Here is a 20211-nt window from a genome sequence, read left to right on the forward strand (position 1 = left end):
ACAGTGAGGTCAATGAATGAGACTTGACGATTATAACGGGTTATAACTGTGGGAAACAGACTCAGTCAGTGTTGAAGGCTGGCATCTGCTTGTAGCTGGGAGGGAAGGCTGGACCATGGGTCACACCTTCCATTAGATGGTACAAGTCAGCAGGCTAGGTTGTTATAGATACCTAATGGGAGGCTGAGACCCCACCTCACTGGAATGGGCTCTCCTGTTCCTCACACCTAGTCCTTTCAGAGGCAACCCCATTCCTTGACTTCACAGTAAAAGGGTGCATGAAAGTCAGTGGTCTCTGGTACAGGACTCCACTTCAGCACTCACATAGGCTAGGGCTAGGGAGTTTCAAGGAGCAGCACCAGAGGTACATCTGGGCTTGGACCAGAAACATTCAGGCAGCAAGTACCTCCAGGCAGAAGGCATGGGCAGACCTCCCTAGGCCTGCTACTAACACCCAGTAAAAACCCATGGCATGCTCCCTCCTTCCTTTCTTCTTTCTTTCTCTTTTCTCTTTAGATGTTTGGCCAAATTTCTGTAGCTCCATGGGTTGGACTGAAAAGTAGTTAGTCTTGAAATGACATAACTTTAGGGTCCAAGTTCTTTCTGAGACCTTGGCTTCTTTCTGAAGGTAGCCAGGCGGCAAACCCTTGTGCCATTCATACCCAGCCGTCCTCACTCCCACACATTCGAAAACACCCCAAGAGACAGCCGAGAAGAATACTTGCTTTTCATAAAGGGCACAAAGTAGAAGATGGAGGGCAGGGTGTGGGTGTTTAGAAACCACCATACAAGACTCTCTTAACCAGATCAAAGGGGCGAGCCTGACCATGTATGTTGAGCTGCAAGTCCTCTTTGTATGATGACTGTGGATATAAGTTGATCTAGGAATGATTGGTCAAGCCACCGAGGAATTAAATCACCAGGATGTGATACAATGGTAGAGCTTATGAAACTTGGGGGGGGGGTGTCAGGGAGGGAGGGAGCGATAACTTGTTAGATGTGAAAAACTGAAGACAACTCCAACTCAGGCCCTCAACCCTACTCTTCTGTCTTATCATCTGTCTCCCTTGCTCCTAGGTATGAACAGCCCAAGTGTGACAACACAGCCCGAGCTCACCCAGCGAAGGCCCGGGACCTGTACAAGAACAGGCCACTGCAGGGTGAGTACAGAATCCCATGGGGTCAGGCATCTTGATGACCACTGAGAACATCATGTAATGTAGGATGGGGAAGCCTGATGGACCCTGTGTCTTGTAGCTCCTCCAAGAACCTGAATCCCAGCAGACATGGGAGCCCATGGAAGAGACACATAAGACACACTGACCTCAGAGCTAACTCAAATTTGGTGACGTAGAAAGGGCCACCAGTCCGTAGCCAGACATGTGAGGAAAGAGAGAAAAATTGTCCCTAATGAGAACCCCCTGTCAAACCCCTCCTCAAAAACAGCCCTTTTGGAGTTTCTGCAAGGCTTCGCTTGGTGGGGTATCAGCACCTAGACAGGACTCTTCACTGAACTGGCATCTGAAGCTGGCTGTAGTCTTTAATAACCACAAGTCCGTCTGTACACCAAGTGAACTCAACTGCAAGGACTGTTTGAGATTAAACAGAGAGTAGATTTAGACTTACAAATGAATCAGAAAGGTGTTTTTGCTGGAAGATGCTCGTTGGGTGTTTGCTTTCTCCAAAGGCATACAAGTGTCTGTCTATGAGTGAGGAACAAAGGCCTTGCTTTACAATGACGTCACGGGTGAACTCCATACCATAGAAACCATGCATGGAAGAAGCTCTCTACTTGGTTCTATCTGGTTGTTTTCCTTTAAATGTCTGCAGACTGCAAATGCTCCACCAGAGTCCCCAGGCTCTGACAGCCTACGCTGTAGAAACCTCCATGCCTGGGAAGGTTGGTCTGGTCTTCTCTAATCAGGAGAGTCTTCCTGTGGTAATTCTCTGCACTTCCTTCAGATTTTGAACTGTATTGATAAAATGGGTAATTTTAAAAGAAATCAGCGTTTTCTTATGTATAAACAAAAAAAGATAACATATCCATGTTTCTTTATGACCCAATAACACCATATGAGCATGCTTACTGCAGAAGAGCAGCTGGCCTAGCCCTGCTGTGGGGAAGCAGCCATAGTTCCCATCATGGTTATTGGGAAGGATCTTCCCTCCTGAACTGATCATCTTGACCAAGGCTTTCTGCTGGCTCTTACTCCCTGCCCACCCATAGGTTCAGGAACCTGCAGGTGACCTCATCTTAAGGACAAAATTCCTATCTGTGGATAGCTTCTTGCTTCCTGCTTCCTGGGACAGGGATTGAGACAGAGAGGATGAAGTTCAGGGTGAATCTGGCATAGGCACCCTGCCTTGGACCTTTTTATATGGATGTTATGGTCTTAGAGACCTCTCAGCTGGTCCAGAAGCTTTCTGAACCAGAGTACTTTCCCACAGTAGCTAAATCAAATTTTCTTTTGAGGCAATTGCTTTTGTAGACTCTGCTGGATTTCACCTCCCATGCACCTGAGGATATCCTGGAATTTCTGCTTCTCTTGCTTTTCCATCACAAGCATTAGTTAATAGCTTCTGTCAGCATGTTGACTGAGATTAGACTTTTTGTATCGGTGGACAATATGGTTTCTTCAAAGCAATACGCCTGCTGGATTTGACTAGGCCTTACCATATCTTATTTAATTTTACCATGTTTTTTGCTCCCAATGCCTACCTTGAAGAGCCCAAGACTTAGGATTATTAATACAATGCCCTATGACTTCTAAGCACTGTGGCTTTCTCCCTCTGAACACCACACATTACTGTCCAGTGAGGCTTTCTTTTGCTTCTTTCATGGTGGGATTTCCTACTTCAGGTGGCGACTGTTCTTGATTCAAAGACTGGGGCTGTAAGTAATTTGGCGAGAACCAGTGGTCATCACTACGGAGAACAGGGCATGATATTGTTTGATCTGTCTGAAGGTCAGAAGAAGTTACTCAGAGGAGCCAACACTCAGCACATAGAAGAGAACTCATGTAGAGTCAAGGCAGCCACTGAGCTTTGCTGGCACAAGGGGGAAGGACCACTGGGTTTTACCATCCCTCAGTCCTAACCTTGGGGAGATCAGCTATTCTACAGTCCCAAAATTTTTGGGAGGGTGCTACTCACGCCCACTTAATGGCTTTCATTAGTTGGAAATTATTAACCTTATTAGGAGAGAAATCTAGGAAAGTCTTAAATTAACTCCAGGACGCAGACTCTTCTTGTGAGAAGGAGAAACTTATTTCCACAGTAACCCAGAAGCCACCTGATAGGTGAAGCTCATGAGACAAAGACTGAGGGGTGAGTTTTCTTCTGTGAAGATGCTTTCGGTTCCATGCTGCTTTCTTCCAGATCAGCAGCCTTCAACTCCCATACCAAGCAGCAGGGCACTGCTTGCTGTCCTAGCCTGTTTTCTCACACCAGATGATAGCAACAGCTGACTTAGTCTTTGGAGTCCAGCATCAGGCTGTATGTGGAGAGAGGTGGTTCCTCAAAGTTCTCTCATTACAGGTTGCCTTATGGTGGCTTTGAGAAAAGTAAAAACTGGGTTAATAGAAACATAAAATAGTCACACACTCTGCTTTTCCCCTTTGGCAAATCTCTCTTCTTTTGCTCCTAATTAAAGTACCTTGTGCGGAGTGCCTAGGGAGATAGACCAGTGGTCAGTAACAGGTACTGCTCTTGTTGAGGACCTGGCTTTGGTTCCCAGCACTCACATCTGTGCCTCACACCGTTATTCTGTCTCCAGGGCAATCTGATGTCCCTGCATCCATGTGTGAATAGCCACACACAAACATAACTAAACATACTTTTTTAAAGAGATCTAAAAATAACTCATGGGTAGTCTGAACACCGTGCCCACCCCCTTCCTCCACCCAGACCACTCCTCCTACCCTCACAGTCTCTTGAGACTAAAGAGCTATTTGTGAAGAATTCAGTGTGATCTTTATTGGAGATTTGTTTCTTTCTTCCTCCAGGACGTACCTTCCAGGGAACCCACACCCCCCTCCATCAGCATACACCTGTCTGGGGTACTCCCATGTACACAGGGCATGAGATACCAGTTGAAGGTGTTGACCTACTCTTTTTGCCTTTTTCCTGTCCCTCACAAGTTCCTTTTGGGGAGACCCACCCCCCCCCAAACTCCCTCTCATCGGCATATAGGCCATGAGATATGATAGAATAGGGATTCGAGTTTCTTCCTCTTGCTATCCTTTGGCAAACTGGCACTGAGAAATATTGGTTGACTTCAATTAGCATCAATCTCTTCCTTCATTTCTGTTTTTGTGGAGACCTCATGAAGCCTACACTGGCCTCTAGCAACTCCCGACATAGTTGGGGGAGACCTTTGAACTCCCAGTCCTCCTGCCTCTACCTCCTGAGGGCTAGAGTTACAGGTGTGTACTGTAGCTCTGCAGAGGACTGAACCCGGGCGACTGGTGCATGTTAGGCAAGTGCTCTACCAACCGAGCCGCATGCCTCACCTGTGGCTATGGCTTTAAAAGAATAAACACTTCCAGACTGGGTACGGTAACTGATGCTGGAAGTTTACTGCCTTCTTTATACCTCAGCCCTTTCTCCCCAGTAACAGGAGGTAAGGGATTCGGGAGTGTGTTCTCTACTTGGCAGCCCACAGCGACTGCGGGCGTAATTATAACCCTCAACTCGAACCATCAAGCCGCCCTCTATCTTTTTCAAGCAATATTTTAGCACGATCTAAATTGCTTTGAAATTAATTATGACTTTCTGAGGCAGCAGAAAACGATCCTCACCTTGCCCTAGGCACAGCTTAGCTTGATTTCCAAAGGTAATTAGACCCAAAGCTATGCATTCTTGCCAGGTATTGCATGACACATGGAGAGGTGGGTGTTTACCTTTCTTGCCAAGTGGATGGCAGACAGCAGATGTGCTTTCTGCAGCCAGAGGAGTCCCTGACAGCGAGAGAAGGCAGCATTTCTCACATAAAAACTAAATGTTAACCTTCATGCTTAAATCAGGTTAAGTCATGAATTCAGACATGAGTCAGCTGAGAACAAGGTGACTTTAGACTTGTTTATCTATTAGTCATTAGAAACAGTGTTGAGATGGGGTCTTATATACCTACACTGACCTTGGCCTTGTTACAAAATGAAGGGTCATCTTGAACTCCAGACCCTCCTGCTTCACCTCCTGGGTTCTGGGATTGCAGACATGTGTTTTCTGTGGTGCTGGAGAAGCCAAGCTAAGGTCTCCTGCATGCTCTGCTAACTGAGCTACAGGTTTAGCTCATACTGAGCTTTAGACACAAACAATCCTCTATACTTGAACATATATATGGGTGAAGCTGTGTGTGTTCCTCTGTGCTTACACAAGCTCATTCCTGCCATCTGTTTCCCTAACTCCAACACACACACACACACACACACAGGGTATCCTGTACCACCCTCCTTCTACCAAGCAGTTTGGGAGAGGGTTGGGACCAGGTTGAGAAGCGTATTGAACATACCCACAGACATCATTGTTATAAGCAGCAGGGCCAGCTTCACCTTAGGGACTGGACACATGACAGCATCCTGGGATTTGACGGGGCTTCTCAGTGTGCTAGTCTGAGCTCACCACCATGAACACCACCCTGAACATAATAGCTTTGTGTGGATAGTCCTACACTAAGTCCGACTAAGCAGCTAGCCATGATTAGTGGCAACATAGCAGTGTCTTACCTGTGTGTCAACCACAGAACCAATGCCATGATGTTTACAAAGCTTTGGTGAACTGGGAGAATCAGCTAGCAAAGGTGTTGTGAGAATAGGGAAAGTTGCACAGCAAGGTAGAAACCGTACTAGCTTGGTGGGACACCAGGGAGGTCAAGTGGACCACCAGAGGCAGGTACACCTTCTAATGCAGCAGGCCTGGCCCTGTAGACTATAGGGAGCTGGAGGCAGAAGCAGAAATCAGACACATTACAATGGATGCTGATCCAGAGGTGCTGAGGTACACCAACAGGAAGGAGTGTTTAAAGACGGTCAGATTCCGAAAACTATCTAAATATTCTAAAGATCTGCAGGCTTTGATTTGATTTCTTGTTTTCCAATATTTTAATATAGTAAATATCTCATTTAAAAGATAACCGTGGGTTTGCCCAAGTAGCTCAGGGCCAGTATTAAATGATACATGACCTGATGGGAGGAACATTCAACAGAGAACGCTATGAGTTCTGGCTCTGGGCCTGCTTTTTGGCTCAGTGCTCTACCAACCTTAGCTCTTTAGAGCTGTGTGTTCATTGCTTTGGCTGGGCAGGCTCATCACCAGTTATGTGAAAAGCTCCCTGACTCCAATGCAGGGAAAGTGGTGTTTACAAAGAAATAAGACAGAATGAAGTTTAAATCACTCAGTCCCCAAAAGAAGCATCACCCAAACAAGTTAACAGCGTAAGCAGTATTTCAGAGACAGCTTCAAAACATACAGGGACACACTGCCCTCAGGCAACACCAAATATGTTTAATTGTTGCTAAACAATCTTCATTCTGTTACAAATATTTCCTCCCTCTTTATGAAAGCCATTTATCTAAAACAACCCAGCTGAAGGAAATGACCAACTTGCTGTCCTCTGACCTTAGCTTACTTTATCCAATTAGGCTTTTCCTAGGACTAATCTGATTTTTTTTTAAAGACTCAACAAAAGCCAAGTTGAAAGCTCCTCATAACATATCGGTTCAATGAGCGTAAGTAGATGGCTTAGGCAGAATGGTGCTGTAAGGGCCCTGCATCACCAGGCAGGGGTGTATGTCTACTTCTCTGGTGGTTGTTTCCGAGGCAGGATCTCTCAATGGTTGAAGCTTACCCAGTTGACTAGGCGCCTGACCACCTAACCTTAGGATTCACTTGCTTCACTTCCCGGGCACTAGGATTCCAAGCGCTTGCCACGGCGCCCGATAGTTTTTCATGGGTTCTGGAGAGCAATCTCAACCTTCATGCCTGCAGGGCAAAGAGTTTACTGGCTGAGCTACCCCAGCTTCATTCTCTGCGTGTTTAGTGTCTTTATCGTAAGCCCCGGCCCTGAATCTCCTGTAGCTTCTTCTGCTGGCTCCTGAGTTGCTCTTATCTCTAGGATGGTTCGGATTCCAGAGGGTAGTGACAACTTTCAAGTGTCACATGCCCCAGGATGGTGAGCTGTGAGGTGAGGTGACACTGTTATGTTGGAGGCTGCCTCTCCTCACCAAGCGAAGCCACACAGACACACTTTTCTTCTGCTCTCTTTCTTTTCACTCCTGAGAGACCGTTTTCTAAAATCTGAAATCAAGTTTTACCCGCAGTACCCCTGTGTTTTGAACCAAGAGCTGGGAAGAATGTTTGGTATTTCTTTTTTGGCAATTTGGCAATGTGAGTTGTTCCTTTCCAACGTGTGTGTGTGTGTGTGTGTGTGTGTGTGTGTGTGTGTGTGTATGTGTGACAAAGCTGGGAATTCCTGAGGGTACAGGTGTTGAAGAACCACCTCTACTCTTCAGGAGCTGTGGCCTGGATACTAAGATTATAGTTTTATTATCCCACAATCCCTGCCCCTAGGAAAGAGACAGAGGGGAGGAGTAAGTATAGGGGTAATTTTTAAGATCTCTGGTAATACCTGAGTAAGCTTGGATAAAATTCTGAGAAGCTTTTGTCCAGATTTATCAGAATAGCTCAGCTCTTGCCAAACCATGCTGAGTTGGGTACCTGAGGGGAAAGACACAGGTACTGGGGACTGATAGTCACTTGCTAGAGAAAGTCCAGGGGAGAAGACAGTCACATCCAGATACCTGAGGAGATACTGGGCAGGAATCTGGGATTGCATCTATAATACGTAGGACCATGAAAAGACCCTTCTGGAAGAAGAAACTGAATTGTTCTTTTTATAACATTCTTCAGACCAAGAGCTCGGTGCTCCCCAGAATAGATCTGTGACTGGCAAATGGGATGCTCCTGGGTAGCTCAAAATAGAAGGAAACATGATTTATGATGAATAATGGCAGGGCCTGGAAATTTCTAGGTTGTTTTCCCTCGAACATGATTTAATAGCTCTATCTAGTTCTCTTTTGACTTGTCAAACCGAGAACAGTCAGTCTCACGGTGAAATGGCATCTCTATCTGGCAAAAGATGATGTGGCTGCCCCTTATGTGTTAATTGGCTTTCAGAAATTCCTGGGATGACTGAGGAGGATGCCGCTACTCTATCTTCCTCCTGTGTTTTTTCTCTCTAATCAGCTTTCTGAGCCTTTGGGGGCTCCTTGTCCCCAGACAACACTCGATGCTTTACTCAGTCCCCACTTGGCTCTCTTGTCATCAGGGTCTCATGAAGTCAAAGAGGTGCTCCGAACTCGAGGACCGTGTGATGCCTGTCATGTCCGGACACCTCTGGGGCACACTGACAAGCTCAGCCGAGAGGCTTGTTGTCACTTAACACCATCTTGTTAGATAGTAACTACTTCCCACCTTCCCTTGCTCACTCACTGCCACAGTGGGAATTTTATCTCTGTAGTTTTTCTAATGAAGAAGTCTTTCTGGAGTAAGGAGAGGAATAAAGCAGACACCCAGACACAGACATGACCACAGCTTCACCGCTGCCCAATGCTCTGGTCTGGCCACAACCTGCTTGTTGCCAGCCCTCTTTCTTCTTGAGATATATACTCTTTTTTTGTGCATACTGACTTCCCAGAACTTCCATGGCAGCATCCTCTGTGCGAGGCATCTGGGAGGAGAAGTAGACCATCTTTTATGTTTGGAGAATCAGCAAGGAGTTGGGCTACAACCCAACACCTTCTTCCCCTTTCCTGTTGACACTCGTACCTACACCTCTTGCCCACACGGGGAGAAGTGGACACTTAAGAGCCTGTAAAATCTAGTTTTTCCTCCCAACTACTTAATTCCCAGAAATAACAACTCTGAGACTATTTATTTATTAATTAATGCCTAGGCGATAAGCTTTGGCTTGTTCTCTTAACTAGTCTGTAAGTTATTATCTCATTTATTCCTACCTGAGTTTGGCTACCTGCTGGTTTATATCTGTCTCCTCAGTGCTCTGAGATAAATCTCCCCTGCCTCCAATTATTACCCAGAATTCTCTCTGGATATCTCACCTTCTATTTCCTGCCTCAACTCATTGGCCATACCCCATTTAATTGACGGGTGATGCTTATAAGAGATTCATTCTGTAAGACTGGTGCCCATAGCTGCATGTGGGACAGTTTCTGGAATGTGATCATGAGTCCTCCAGCGAAGAAAGTGTTTCCTCCACCTCTGAGGTTGTGGCTGTAGGAACCTGGCAATGCCTAAGCATGAGGTGAAGATTCCTGGATGCCAGTCTTGGCCTGAGTGCTCTGAGCCCTACCAGGAAGCACCCAGCAGGAGCAGGTTCAAATTCTTAGCACACTGTTTGCACACAAGCTCTAGTGCTTGGAGTGACCCTTTAACAGCCAAAGGAAGAGTCTGTGCAGGGCCTGCAGTAAACAGAGGTCACACACATTGCTTGTATACACACACACACACACACACACACACACACACACACACACACACACACACTCTAAAGGCTGGAAGCTTCAGGACTCAGACCTTGCCAGGCCGAGGAACTTGCATTATTCCCTGTAAACGTTGGGGCTGAGACGTAGATAATTACATTGTATCCAAACACAATCATTCAGATGCATTGTGAAGCCTGGTTGTGTAGACTTGGACAGAGGGGTGATCTGCCATCTGCAGAGTGTCAGCTCCCAGGTGAGCTGAGGATCTGACTGAGTGTCCAGAGAATTCCTAGCTTATATCCTTCCTGCCTGTGCTCTCCAGGGCACATGGGGACCAGGGACAGGAGGGGTAGCTGGAGGTTGTGTGGCCCAGCAGGACTACATGCACTAAAAGTTGGGTCCAGCCCCATCTAGTTGCCTTAAGCAGTCTGGGTCTTTTACCTTGCCATTGGCCTCTGGTAATTTAATTTTTCCATCTTCACTCTTTACACATTAAAAGTATGTTCTTCAGCTTGGTAGCAAGTCCCCAGTTGATCTGCCGTGAGGTCTTGTGCTGTCCTGAGAACCCCAGTGTTCTTAGAAGCAGATGGTAACTGAGTCCAGAGCTTATACAGGCAGCACATGCATGTTTCTCCTGCCCAGAACCCATGAAGACAGTGTGTGCATGTCTCCACCACCTGCATCTATGAAGGCCACTCACGCCTACCTCCCCAACCAGTCTGCATAACCTCATCTTACAGACATACACCCCACCTCTTGCTCACCCCTCCATTAAGAGGCCAATGACCCAGAGCTAGCAAACAGGTTGTGGGTTGTCAGACACTTGTTTAAGTGGGTGATTGTCCAGGCCACCGTGCCAGTTGTGTGGCCCCACAGAACTACATACCCTACATGCTGTTCGGGGGACATGAACTAAGGGAGGGGGGAAGCCTGGGACCAGCTGCACTGGCTGTACTTTATGTCTAGTCTTTAAAGAAGCAGAGCAGACTTGGTACTGGAAAAGTTCAGCCATTCTGTCGCTAAGCCCACCAGTCCCCGTGTGTAGGTTTGCCATGGTGGATGTGATGATCATCCACCATGTGATGATTTGTGGCCATCAAACACCAGAATAAGGGCTACAGGGCACTCATCTGAGAACTAAGTTATCACTGCTAGATTCCTGTCATTATCCTGGGATTCTCAACATTCTTTAGGACTTTTATATGAGCTCACCAGGTCCCTAGCTTGTAGGCCAGCATCTGCACTGGGACTTTAGGCTGCATTTGAAGGCACTTGGTAGTAACTGCCCGATCTACTTCTTGGTCTAGAATATGGTTATATAAATCCAGCTCCCCTACTGACCAGTTTCTCTATATTTCAGTGGACTCTGAAAGCACCTAAAGTGAGGGAGCTGACACCTGTGCAGGGAAGAGAATTCTGTCCTACTCAGATGCTGACCATGTGAATTTGAGACAAATGGGTCCTCATATCAGGGAATCCTAAGAGGAGAACTTTACTTGTCAAGCTCACCCTGAAGAAATATAGTTACAGGAATGTGTGTGAGGAGATGGCCCTATTTCAAGTCAGCCTAGAACAGAGTCTAAGTGGCGGTGGGCTGGGGAGTGATGGGCATGTGCCAACTACCCACACCTCTGCCCACGACTGTACTGACCCCAAGCTTGGCTCAAGCCTGTTACTGCAGCAACTGTCTTGACTGCCCACCCACTGAAGTGACCTGTTTGTCCACACTGAGGCAGGAGTCACCCCTCACACATAGTTTTTGCTTCATCATACTCAGAAAGGATCCTCCTTGTTCCCTGTCAGAAAGTATGTTTTATAACCTGCTCGTCCAGGCATGGTGACTACCATTTCCTCCTGCCTTGGCTGTTGCCATCAAACATACCTCTGTGTTTTGCATACAAGCATAGCTCCTCTTCCTCCTTGACTCTCTGTCCTCATTTCCTTTTCATTCTGACTTCTCTCCTACATATTTTACCATGACAAAACGGGTACCCTTTGCTGAGAAGTTTGGCATTTTCCTAGATTAAAGCCATTTCTCAGCAGAGGCCCTTGCTGTAGGGTTCCCTACACTCCTGTGGGCCTGGGGTCCTAAATCCTTAGCTGAGGCTTTCACTGATGTTTAAAAGCAACAGAGACAGAGGACACTGGGGCACTGTGTAGTCACAGAGAAAAAGTACAGCTTTCACCGGAGCCAGTGTGCTGCTCTTGGGATTGGGATGCAGAGGAGCAGGGCCCACTCTGAAGACAAGGAGATAAGAATACAGAACTCAGCAATGCCGAGACTGATCGTTGTGATCCAAGTCAGGCACAGAGCCAGACTGAGGATGGACACAGGGTATCAGCTCTCTTCCCCTCACAGCCTGTGGTCCCTATTCAGGTCTCACCGCACCTGGGATCTGGTGTCTGGTGGACCGTCTATTGGAAAAGGGTATGAAGCAGACAGGAGGGACATGTGCCAGGACCCTGCCGGCTGTACCACCTTTAAACTGAGGAACCAGGAACCCTGGAGGTGATGGAAGCTTTATTGGAAGGAAAACAGAGCTTCCGGTTTCCCATCTAGTGGCTGCATCCCAAGTAAAACTCGAAGGGTATAGGAAAATCCTCCAGGTTATTAACCTAACCTATAAATATGTATAAGCACGAGGTGACAACATTTCATTCAGAATGGAACTAGATTCCTGTTCCCTGAAGCCCTGGGTTTATGACAGTCTAGGTGAAGGAGTCTGGAGCAGGGCCAGGGAAAGTCTGTGAGAGATAATCTGTCTCAGTTCTGTCAAACAAGCTTGGGGTGGAATTCAGCGAGTCTGTTTGCAAATGCAAAGCCAGCAGCTTTTAGCCAGTGTGAATTATTCTTTCTTTTGTATCATAGGCCATTTCCTACCTCCCAGCTCTACCCAGACTGGCTTGTTTAGCAAGGTCTCTGTAGGATGTAGAGATGAATAGAAGCCTCTGGTAAAAACTCTTGGGGTACTCTGCTCTTTCTAGCACCCCTCAGATCTTCCACTGATGCCTCACCTGGCATCTCACCAACCCTACCACCCATTCGGATTCTTGCTGCTGGAGTTGGCTTTCCATGTGCCTTGTGCCTGATGCCCAAGTCTGGAGGTATATGATAAGGATAGAGGATCAGTTCTCACACTTGACCAGAGGATGAGGAGATGCTGGCCATGTCTTTTGAAAAACTCCTCTTCCTTGGCTGCTCTGCTTCCCTTGAGAGAACCTCCCTGGGTGGTTATCATGTGTGTTCTCACCTGGTTGCCCCCTGTGAATGGGCACACAGTGCTTGTCCGTCCATTTTTCTGCTCACCAGCAAGTGGTTACTCCACCGAGGTTCTTCTGTGGTCTTGACTTCATGTTCTCTGACTTGGGCACGTTGTCTGTGGTCACTGTATGCTTTTGATTCTTCCTGAACACAAATAACCAAGAAGAGCAGGGCTCCTGGAGCAGCTCAGACCTTACTCTTTTGTGATTGGCTCTCTACTATACTAGGCAGCATTGATGTTCCACACAGGGTCATCAGAGGGTTGGGGCTGACCCACTACATGAACTGTATGAACTCACAGCACCAAAGATTAAATTAAGCAAGCTAGTTGTCACCTGGGAGATTTCAGTTTATGACATATAGACCATCTGGCAGCATTCCATAGGAAAGAATTCCTGCAGTCAGATAGCATTTTTTTTTATATTAACAATACTCTTTTTGCTACGGCCCTGGGGAACCCAAGAGTCATCAGGAAATGGGTTAAAATGTTCTGATCTTTATTGAGTAGATATATTATTAAGAGAGCAGCTGAATCTGAGAACAGATTACCAGGCACTGGGACACTGGATTTTAAAGTGGGATTCTTATCCTCAGGCCATGGAAATGATCTCACACAAGAAGCCGACTTGTCCCTCTTGTGTCTCTCAAGTCTCCTTCCTAAGGCCTGTCATTCAGTCACCTGATTAGGTTGTCATACCCCATGAGAACTCTGGCTTCTACTCTGCAAAGAAGGCCCGAGTCTTTGAGTTCTCTAGGGCAGTATCTGGATGAACCATGGGAAGATTTCAGCGTCTTGTTCATCTGCAGTGAGTATGGCTGCATGCATAGCTTCTCTTGCCAAGATTTCTAAGGTAGAAAGAATCCAAACACATGGCTGGGTCTAGTTTCCTAAGTGAAACACACTATCTCCAGTCAGACACCAGCAAAGGTTGGGCTGGCTCCCGTGGGACTGAATTCATGATGAGGAAAGACTGGCTAACGGTGTTGAATTGTACAGAATCAGAAGGAAGTCCTCATCAGAGGAAGAAGACAGTGTCTGTGAGCTGATTTTGTTAAGGATGAGGGAGATAAGAATAGACAGAGAGAAACAGTACCCAGAAAGAAGGCCTAGGGATTCAGGGTAAAGAAAGCCAAGAGCTAGAGAGCCCATGTCTTAGGAGAGCATCCCATGTTTCCCCTGTGGTCCTGTTGCATTGTGGCGTTAGGTATGTGCGAAGAGTGGAAATTTTACATAAGTCATTGGCTGGGTCCCAGGAGACAGGTCAGACAGGCATAGTCTCTCCTTGGAGAATTTGCCTCTTTCCTGAACTCCTTTCCTGGAATTTCGTGAGCCCTTTCCCCTGAATGACAGCCTGGAGGAGGAGAAAACAGTTTAGTGATTTGGCAGCATTGGAGATTTAGATAGCATTTTCCAAAATCACGAGTTAGAGCATCCACCCTCCTTCTACTCTTCCAGGCTTGATACCTCAGTGGGTTGGGAATGATAAAGTGGACAGACCCCCTTCAGTCATCTTCTCCCAGACTTTTCAAATGACATGAAGCTGTCTGGCAGCTAGCTCATTAGAGGTCGCTGGAGTTAGATGGTGACTAGAGACTGCATGACACCAGCGGCACCCAAGTGGCAGCAACTTTGCCAAGCCCCATTCCAGTAGTCGCCACATCGGGTCCTTAATTAGTTGTTTTCCCAGAAGATGCTCAACCATGTGCAGTCATAATTCTAATTTTCCAGAATGCTAATGTCTAATGAGCCAGAGACCAATAATTCTTCTATCCCTCACATTTTTTACAAGATATCTATTTTAAAAGCATAAAATACAGAAGCCAGTTATGAAAACCATCACTCTTCCATTGCAAAGGGAATGTTTTTGTTCCCACTGGCTGATAAGACTGTGCGGGTATTTGTTACCCACTAAGTATTTTAGGTCAGCAAGTATTTATTTTTCTGAACTACACTGGTATTTCAGGCTTATGCAGCCTAGGTACGTGACATTAGGCTATTTTCTTTCACACTGGTGTTACCTCAATATTTCAGTAATCGTAATGATTTAGATCATAATTTGTAAAACTGGCTATCCAGCCTGTTGAGAAAGAACTCATCTTTGTACTATTTCTGAGTTTGGTTTCCAGGTTTGTCTTCACTTATATCATTGTGAAATGTTCTGCAAAGGAGAAGACGGAAGACAGACTTTTACATTGTTTCCTGTCATTGGTTCAAGGTGTTGTTTCTCAATGTTCCTGACCCAGATGTTAGCTAGTTGACTCTGTCCCTGAGTGGATGACTCTGGTAGACCTAATTCTCCTGGGTTCCAAGTACAGAAGTCTCCTCTGTCTCCTACTATTTTTGAGAAGCCTCCTGAGGCCCAGCAGCTTGTATAGTTGAGACAAGAGCAAGGCATCTTTCTGTGCTTTATGTGAGTGTTAGTGAGAAACCACACCCCCCTTCTCCTTTAGGACAGTAGGTTACAGTGAGTAACAGCAACTTTCTTCACCGGGTAGCTTGTCTTCTCCTGCCACTGAGAACCAAATCAGATCAGTTCCCTCTAGAGAGCTCTAGAACAATGTGTCGTCTCTTCTGTTTCATAATCATGGAGATTATTTCCTAGCTCTGGAGATTCTTGGGATTGAGAAGCAGGGGAACCTCAGTTGAAGCTGTGGTAAGCAGTCTGTGTATAGCATTTTCGTAAGTGCCTTCTATGCCATGGATCCCAGAGCTCCCAAGAGACCATGCCTTGGCCTTCATGCCCATGCAATATGAATCACAGCATGGACAATAGCAAAACAAACATGACCAACTCAGTCATTCCTGAGTACCTGAGACAATGCTGACACAGAAACTGTCACACTTGAATGCTGGCTGTAGGAACAGAACAGGAAGTGAGATCCCACGAGAAACACAGAGTTCAAGGTGGGAGCCAGCATGCGGGATGTTTAGTGTAGCCTCCTTCTTAGACTCCACTTCATTCACTGGGTTGCAGCCAGGATTTCAAGCATGTCATCATGTCAAACACTAGCAGATACATGTCGATTGGTTAACTTGTGGCAGCCTATGAAAGTGCTTCACTTAACGCTGTCATTACTAGTAGCAGGGAAGGAAGAAAAAGGCGGGGACACAGCCTGAGGGCTAGTATGGAGGGAGCACAGTCAAGAGGGAGCTGCTGTGTGGGGAGGAGGGCTGAGAATGAGCAGGCCTGGGGTTTCCAAGCTAGTTGTCATTAGCCTTGCTGTGTGTGTCCTTTGGAGCTGATGTGACAGGCAAGAGGACTATGATGGGGGCTAAGAAACCAGCAGTCTGTGAGCCTGCCGCAGGTTTTCTCAGGCTCCAGTGAGGCTGAACATCGACCTATGACCTTACTGTTTTCTTATAATAACTCAAAGGAAAGACACAACATTTAGACAGAGAGCTAAGGGCACGGGATGGAGAACAGAGGTTTGTTTACCTTTGAAGAAGGAAATGTTTGCAGAGATTTTTGTGCACACTGACTTGTGAAGGCCTGACTTGCCTTCACCCACAGACCTGGACAGGAGCACACACACCTTCTGGTGAACTGACCAGAGTATAAGGCTCTAAGATGTTTCTTCATAGAGACTTTTCAGAGAGAGGATGTTCAGAATAGGGTGGTCTTTGTTGGGCTTGGGCCCTTGTTTCTCTGATGGTCACATGGGCCAACAGCTTTGCCTGGAAGATCGATCTAGATACTAAGACAGAGGTTAATGCTGAAGGCTCCCAGCACTTCCTAGGCAGACAAGACCACCCGCATCTGTCACACATATCCTTTCATTCATCACCCAGACTCTTCCTGGTGTGTGCCATATACCTGCTTCCATCTCAGCAGTGCCATAAGGCGGGGGGAGATCGGGTGTGCACTATTTCTTATAGTGTTTATTATCAAAATGCATGTCAGAGTTCATGCTGGAATGAACCTAAACTGTAGGTGTTCTGGCGAATTCACTGCCAATGTCTGACTATCCTAGGCTGACATAAGTATGCTGAAGGCTAAGTGACTCAGAACTCACTTTCTCTTCTCTGTTGGTCTTCATTTCTGGTTCAAAGTTTAAAATGAAGATACCATGAGCTATAGAGATCGCAGAATTTCATGTTCTGTGTTTAGACTCCTGAAAACTCATAAGATCCTGAAGAGGCCAAGTAGACTGACTGGGCATTCAACTCCGGGGACTCCTAAGGAGCACATGCCTACTCAGAATGTTACAGATGCCACCCACCCAGGTGTCTGTGTCTTTAGACATCTCAGCCTGTGTATGTGCTCAGAACTTGTTCTTGTTTTCTGGGCGGTTTCTATACAACGACCTTAGCTCAGGAGAACACAAGGCAGCAGTATATGTTTATTTTGCGGCATGTCAGAGTGAGACCAGACCAGACTGGAATGGGGGTCAGACACCAGAACTGGCTCTGACTCTTGGAAGAGACTTACGGTGTCACATTACAAGGTGGCATGTGTCTAAAGATGCTCAGTTGGCCTCAGGAGGTCTGTGACCTTAGATTTTGTAAGGACACAGACAGGAACCCAAAGATGGCCCATGAGTCCTATAAAGTGACTCTGAGCTTTTCTCATGACCACTCTCCCAATATCTCTTCAGCAGCATTTCCCTCTCTACAAGCACTTTGAGGGCTGGGGTCATGGCTGTCATCGAGGCTCTTGACAAATGTCACCAATGCTCTTAGGAAGCCTAGAGAGATTCCAGGCACCAGCAGGGCCAGCTTGAGGATAAATGCCTAAGCAGCTGAATATTTCAGACATGTCTCTCAGATTCCTAGTGTATATTCTTTTGATGCCCAACCTATGGTGACTTAAACCAAGGCAAAGGCTTTCTGGGATATTAGTTAAGAGAGACCCGATGGCTTTATATCCGTAGCTTCTTCAAAGGATTAGGATAGTAGGAGTCTTTGACAAGCCACGTGTCCACCATGACTTGCTTTTCCTGTTGTCTTGGCTCTCTCCTGGACCTTGGATCCTAAACAAAAGTTGATTTCCACCAACGTGTGGGTATAAACACCTTAACATGCATCCCTGAGCCCAGGAACTATGCTTTAAAAGATAGGAAATACGCTGAAAAAATAATGAGATCTGAACATAAGTATTTCAATATAGAAATAGAGAAAATAGCAACATAGAGTTAACACAAGAGTGTTCTTTTTTAATCCTACAGCTGGAAAATTGGGTGAGATTTTCTCTAGCACTTCCCTATCCCAAACCCTCTGTGGGCTCTAGCCTGGAGGAAGGATTACGGGATTGGCTTTTCACACCTGTAACGAGTTGCAGGCAGCTAAACACAAGCAGCTGAGCAAACTTTCCTAACTCTTGGTTGCCTGTGTCTACATTTTGATTCTTTTCATTGTTCTAAATTTAAATGTTAAGCAGTTATAAGCCGTGAAGAAGGAAAGAGAGCAGGGATTGATGGGGGAATGGATCCTGTGTCCCAGGACACATCACCCAGCATGTGCCTGTGAGTAGGCAAGGAGAAGGTAGTTACTTGGAACTGCCACCATCTAGGAATATCTATGATCTCGTATTTTAGAGGCCCTGTGACCATGTATCGTTACTAGTTGCTTAAGTTCCAGGCCTCTCAGCTAAGCCTATATCCCAGCTTTCTGCACTCTATGTGATGGAGTGTTCCTTGTACACAGAACCGGCTTCCACTGGGCTGGGCTCACAGCATCCTTTCATCTGCTCACAAGGCTTCCCACCTTCCCTTCCACACTAACAAAGAGTCTGAAGTCATCTGAAGACTGCCTTCCACTCTGATCACATACACACTGGGATGGTTGTCCAGCAAGAGTGAATCCAGTTTTTCATCCCCATCACCGGGACTTAAAAGCAGTGAGGAGAACTCAGAGGCCTCAATCCTCACTCAGGGTCAATACATCAGCCCTCTAACCCAGCCTAGCTGTAGTCTCGAAGACCATCTGCTTTCACATTTCTACTAAATTGGTGTAAGCTTCATGCCTCTTTCTTTGTGTCTTTCTGTCTTGCTGTGTCTCTCGGTATGAATGAATGCTTCAGTGTTTCAAGACTATGAAGGGCCTACAGCTCTCATGTGGGTGGGGAGAACCTGTGTGTTGAAGTTTAAAGCAGGTGTAAAATTTTGTGTCATGAGTTAGAAGCTGTGGTCCCGCCTCTGCTAACATCATGCTACCCCAGACTCCTCAGTCCTTAGAAATGCTTGTCCAAGAATACTCAAGAAAACTCTTAAGCTTGAAGAAAACAGTACCCTGGTAGTTCCTCACCAAGAAATCACTGCAGACCAAGGAGTATTTTGGCTGTATGCCAGGTTCAATGCTATAATTTAAAATAGAATTTTCAAACTAAGAGTTTCCACAAATCTAAAACATGTCGTCAACCAGACACTTCAGACTCATGAATTCACTGGCATTGACCAGATCAAGGCCTGGGTTCCTATCCCAGTAGCCTTCCCTGATCTCATGATGTTTCATAGGCCTGAAGGCTTCCAGCTCTTTATGCGTGCCCAGGTTAGAATCATCCAGCCTCTTCTCTCAAATAGCTGCTCTCTGCCTCTATTGGCTCTGCGTGGGGTTTGCTTGTGGTAGCAAGGCATGCCATGCAGGTTACTGGGAGTAAGTTTACATTCATTATGATGGTCCACAGAGGAGATTTGCCCTGCAATCAAGAGAACCATCATGAACATGTATAAATTTATACTGGAAAAAAATAAATCATAAGCATAAGCAAAATTACTGAAGTAGGTCTGTTTTTTAAAATAAGAGTGTTGCATAGAAAGTGCAGAACACATTTCTTTTGAAAGAGTTAAATAAAAAAAAAAACAAGCATTTTTTTTAAGGCATTGAAAATGAACTTCTGGAGAAGCAATGGCAGGGCCATGGACTTCTGAACTCAGTTCTTCATTTACTGGAAAAACGTTCTCCTGGCAGAACTATCCCTGAATAAATTGACTGTCCTGTTAGATCAAGATGTGTATGCTCCATCCTGACGCTTACCCTGGAATGCCAGAATTCTCGGAAACATTCCACCAGGCCCCAAGACGGGCAGCTTGATTAAGAGGAGACATTGGAGACATGAAGTCTCGTATTTTCTGTCAGCCTGTGGTCCTGACAGAGATCTGATGTTTCAGAGGAACCCAAAGGCTCAATGCTCATGAGACGGATGGTTAGGATTGTGGACATGGGAACTTGTATCCGCTGAATGAATGGACTTCGGTCTACAGTACCAGACCACTGTGAGGCCATGTGGAGTCACTTCCCCTTTGCCTCAAGGGAGGCCAGTCCTCTTGGATGTTTGTCAGAGTGCATGTTCCCAGTGACATACTTTGACACCACAGTGCATCTATCTTCACATATGGCAAATCATCACCTCCAAGAGCAGTGGGTGGTCTTCATTCTCTCTCCTCAGCATGTCAGTCAGTCTTATGTCTGTTTGTCTTGACCTTTAAGAATGTTCTTATGCCCTAGTCCAT

The 20211-nt window shown here is 46.2% G+C and overlaps 1 protein-coding gene across 2 annotated transcripts in view; it reads left to right on the forward strand.

Moving 5' to 3' along the window:
* SMOC2 (SPARC related modular calcium binding 2) overlaps positions 1 to 20211 on the forward strand; it is a 126094-nt gene that overhangs the window by 96753 nt on the left and 9130 nt on the right. For both annotated transcript variants that reach the window (XM_080941947.1, XM_080941948.1), the window contains exon 9: positions 1078 to 1160. In XM_080941947.1, the coding sequence (XP_080798073.1) occupies positions 1078 to 1160 (83 nt within the window). The remainder of the gene's footprint in view (positions 1 to 1077; positions 1161 to 20211) is intronic.

Source organism: Micromys minutus (assembly GCF_963924665.1).
Source record: "Micromys minutus genome assembly, chromosome: 30".
NCBI classification, from domain to species: Eukaryota; Metazoa; Chordata; class Mammalia; order Rodentia; family Muridae; genus Micromys; species Micromys minutus.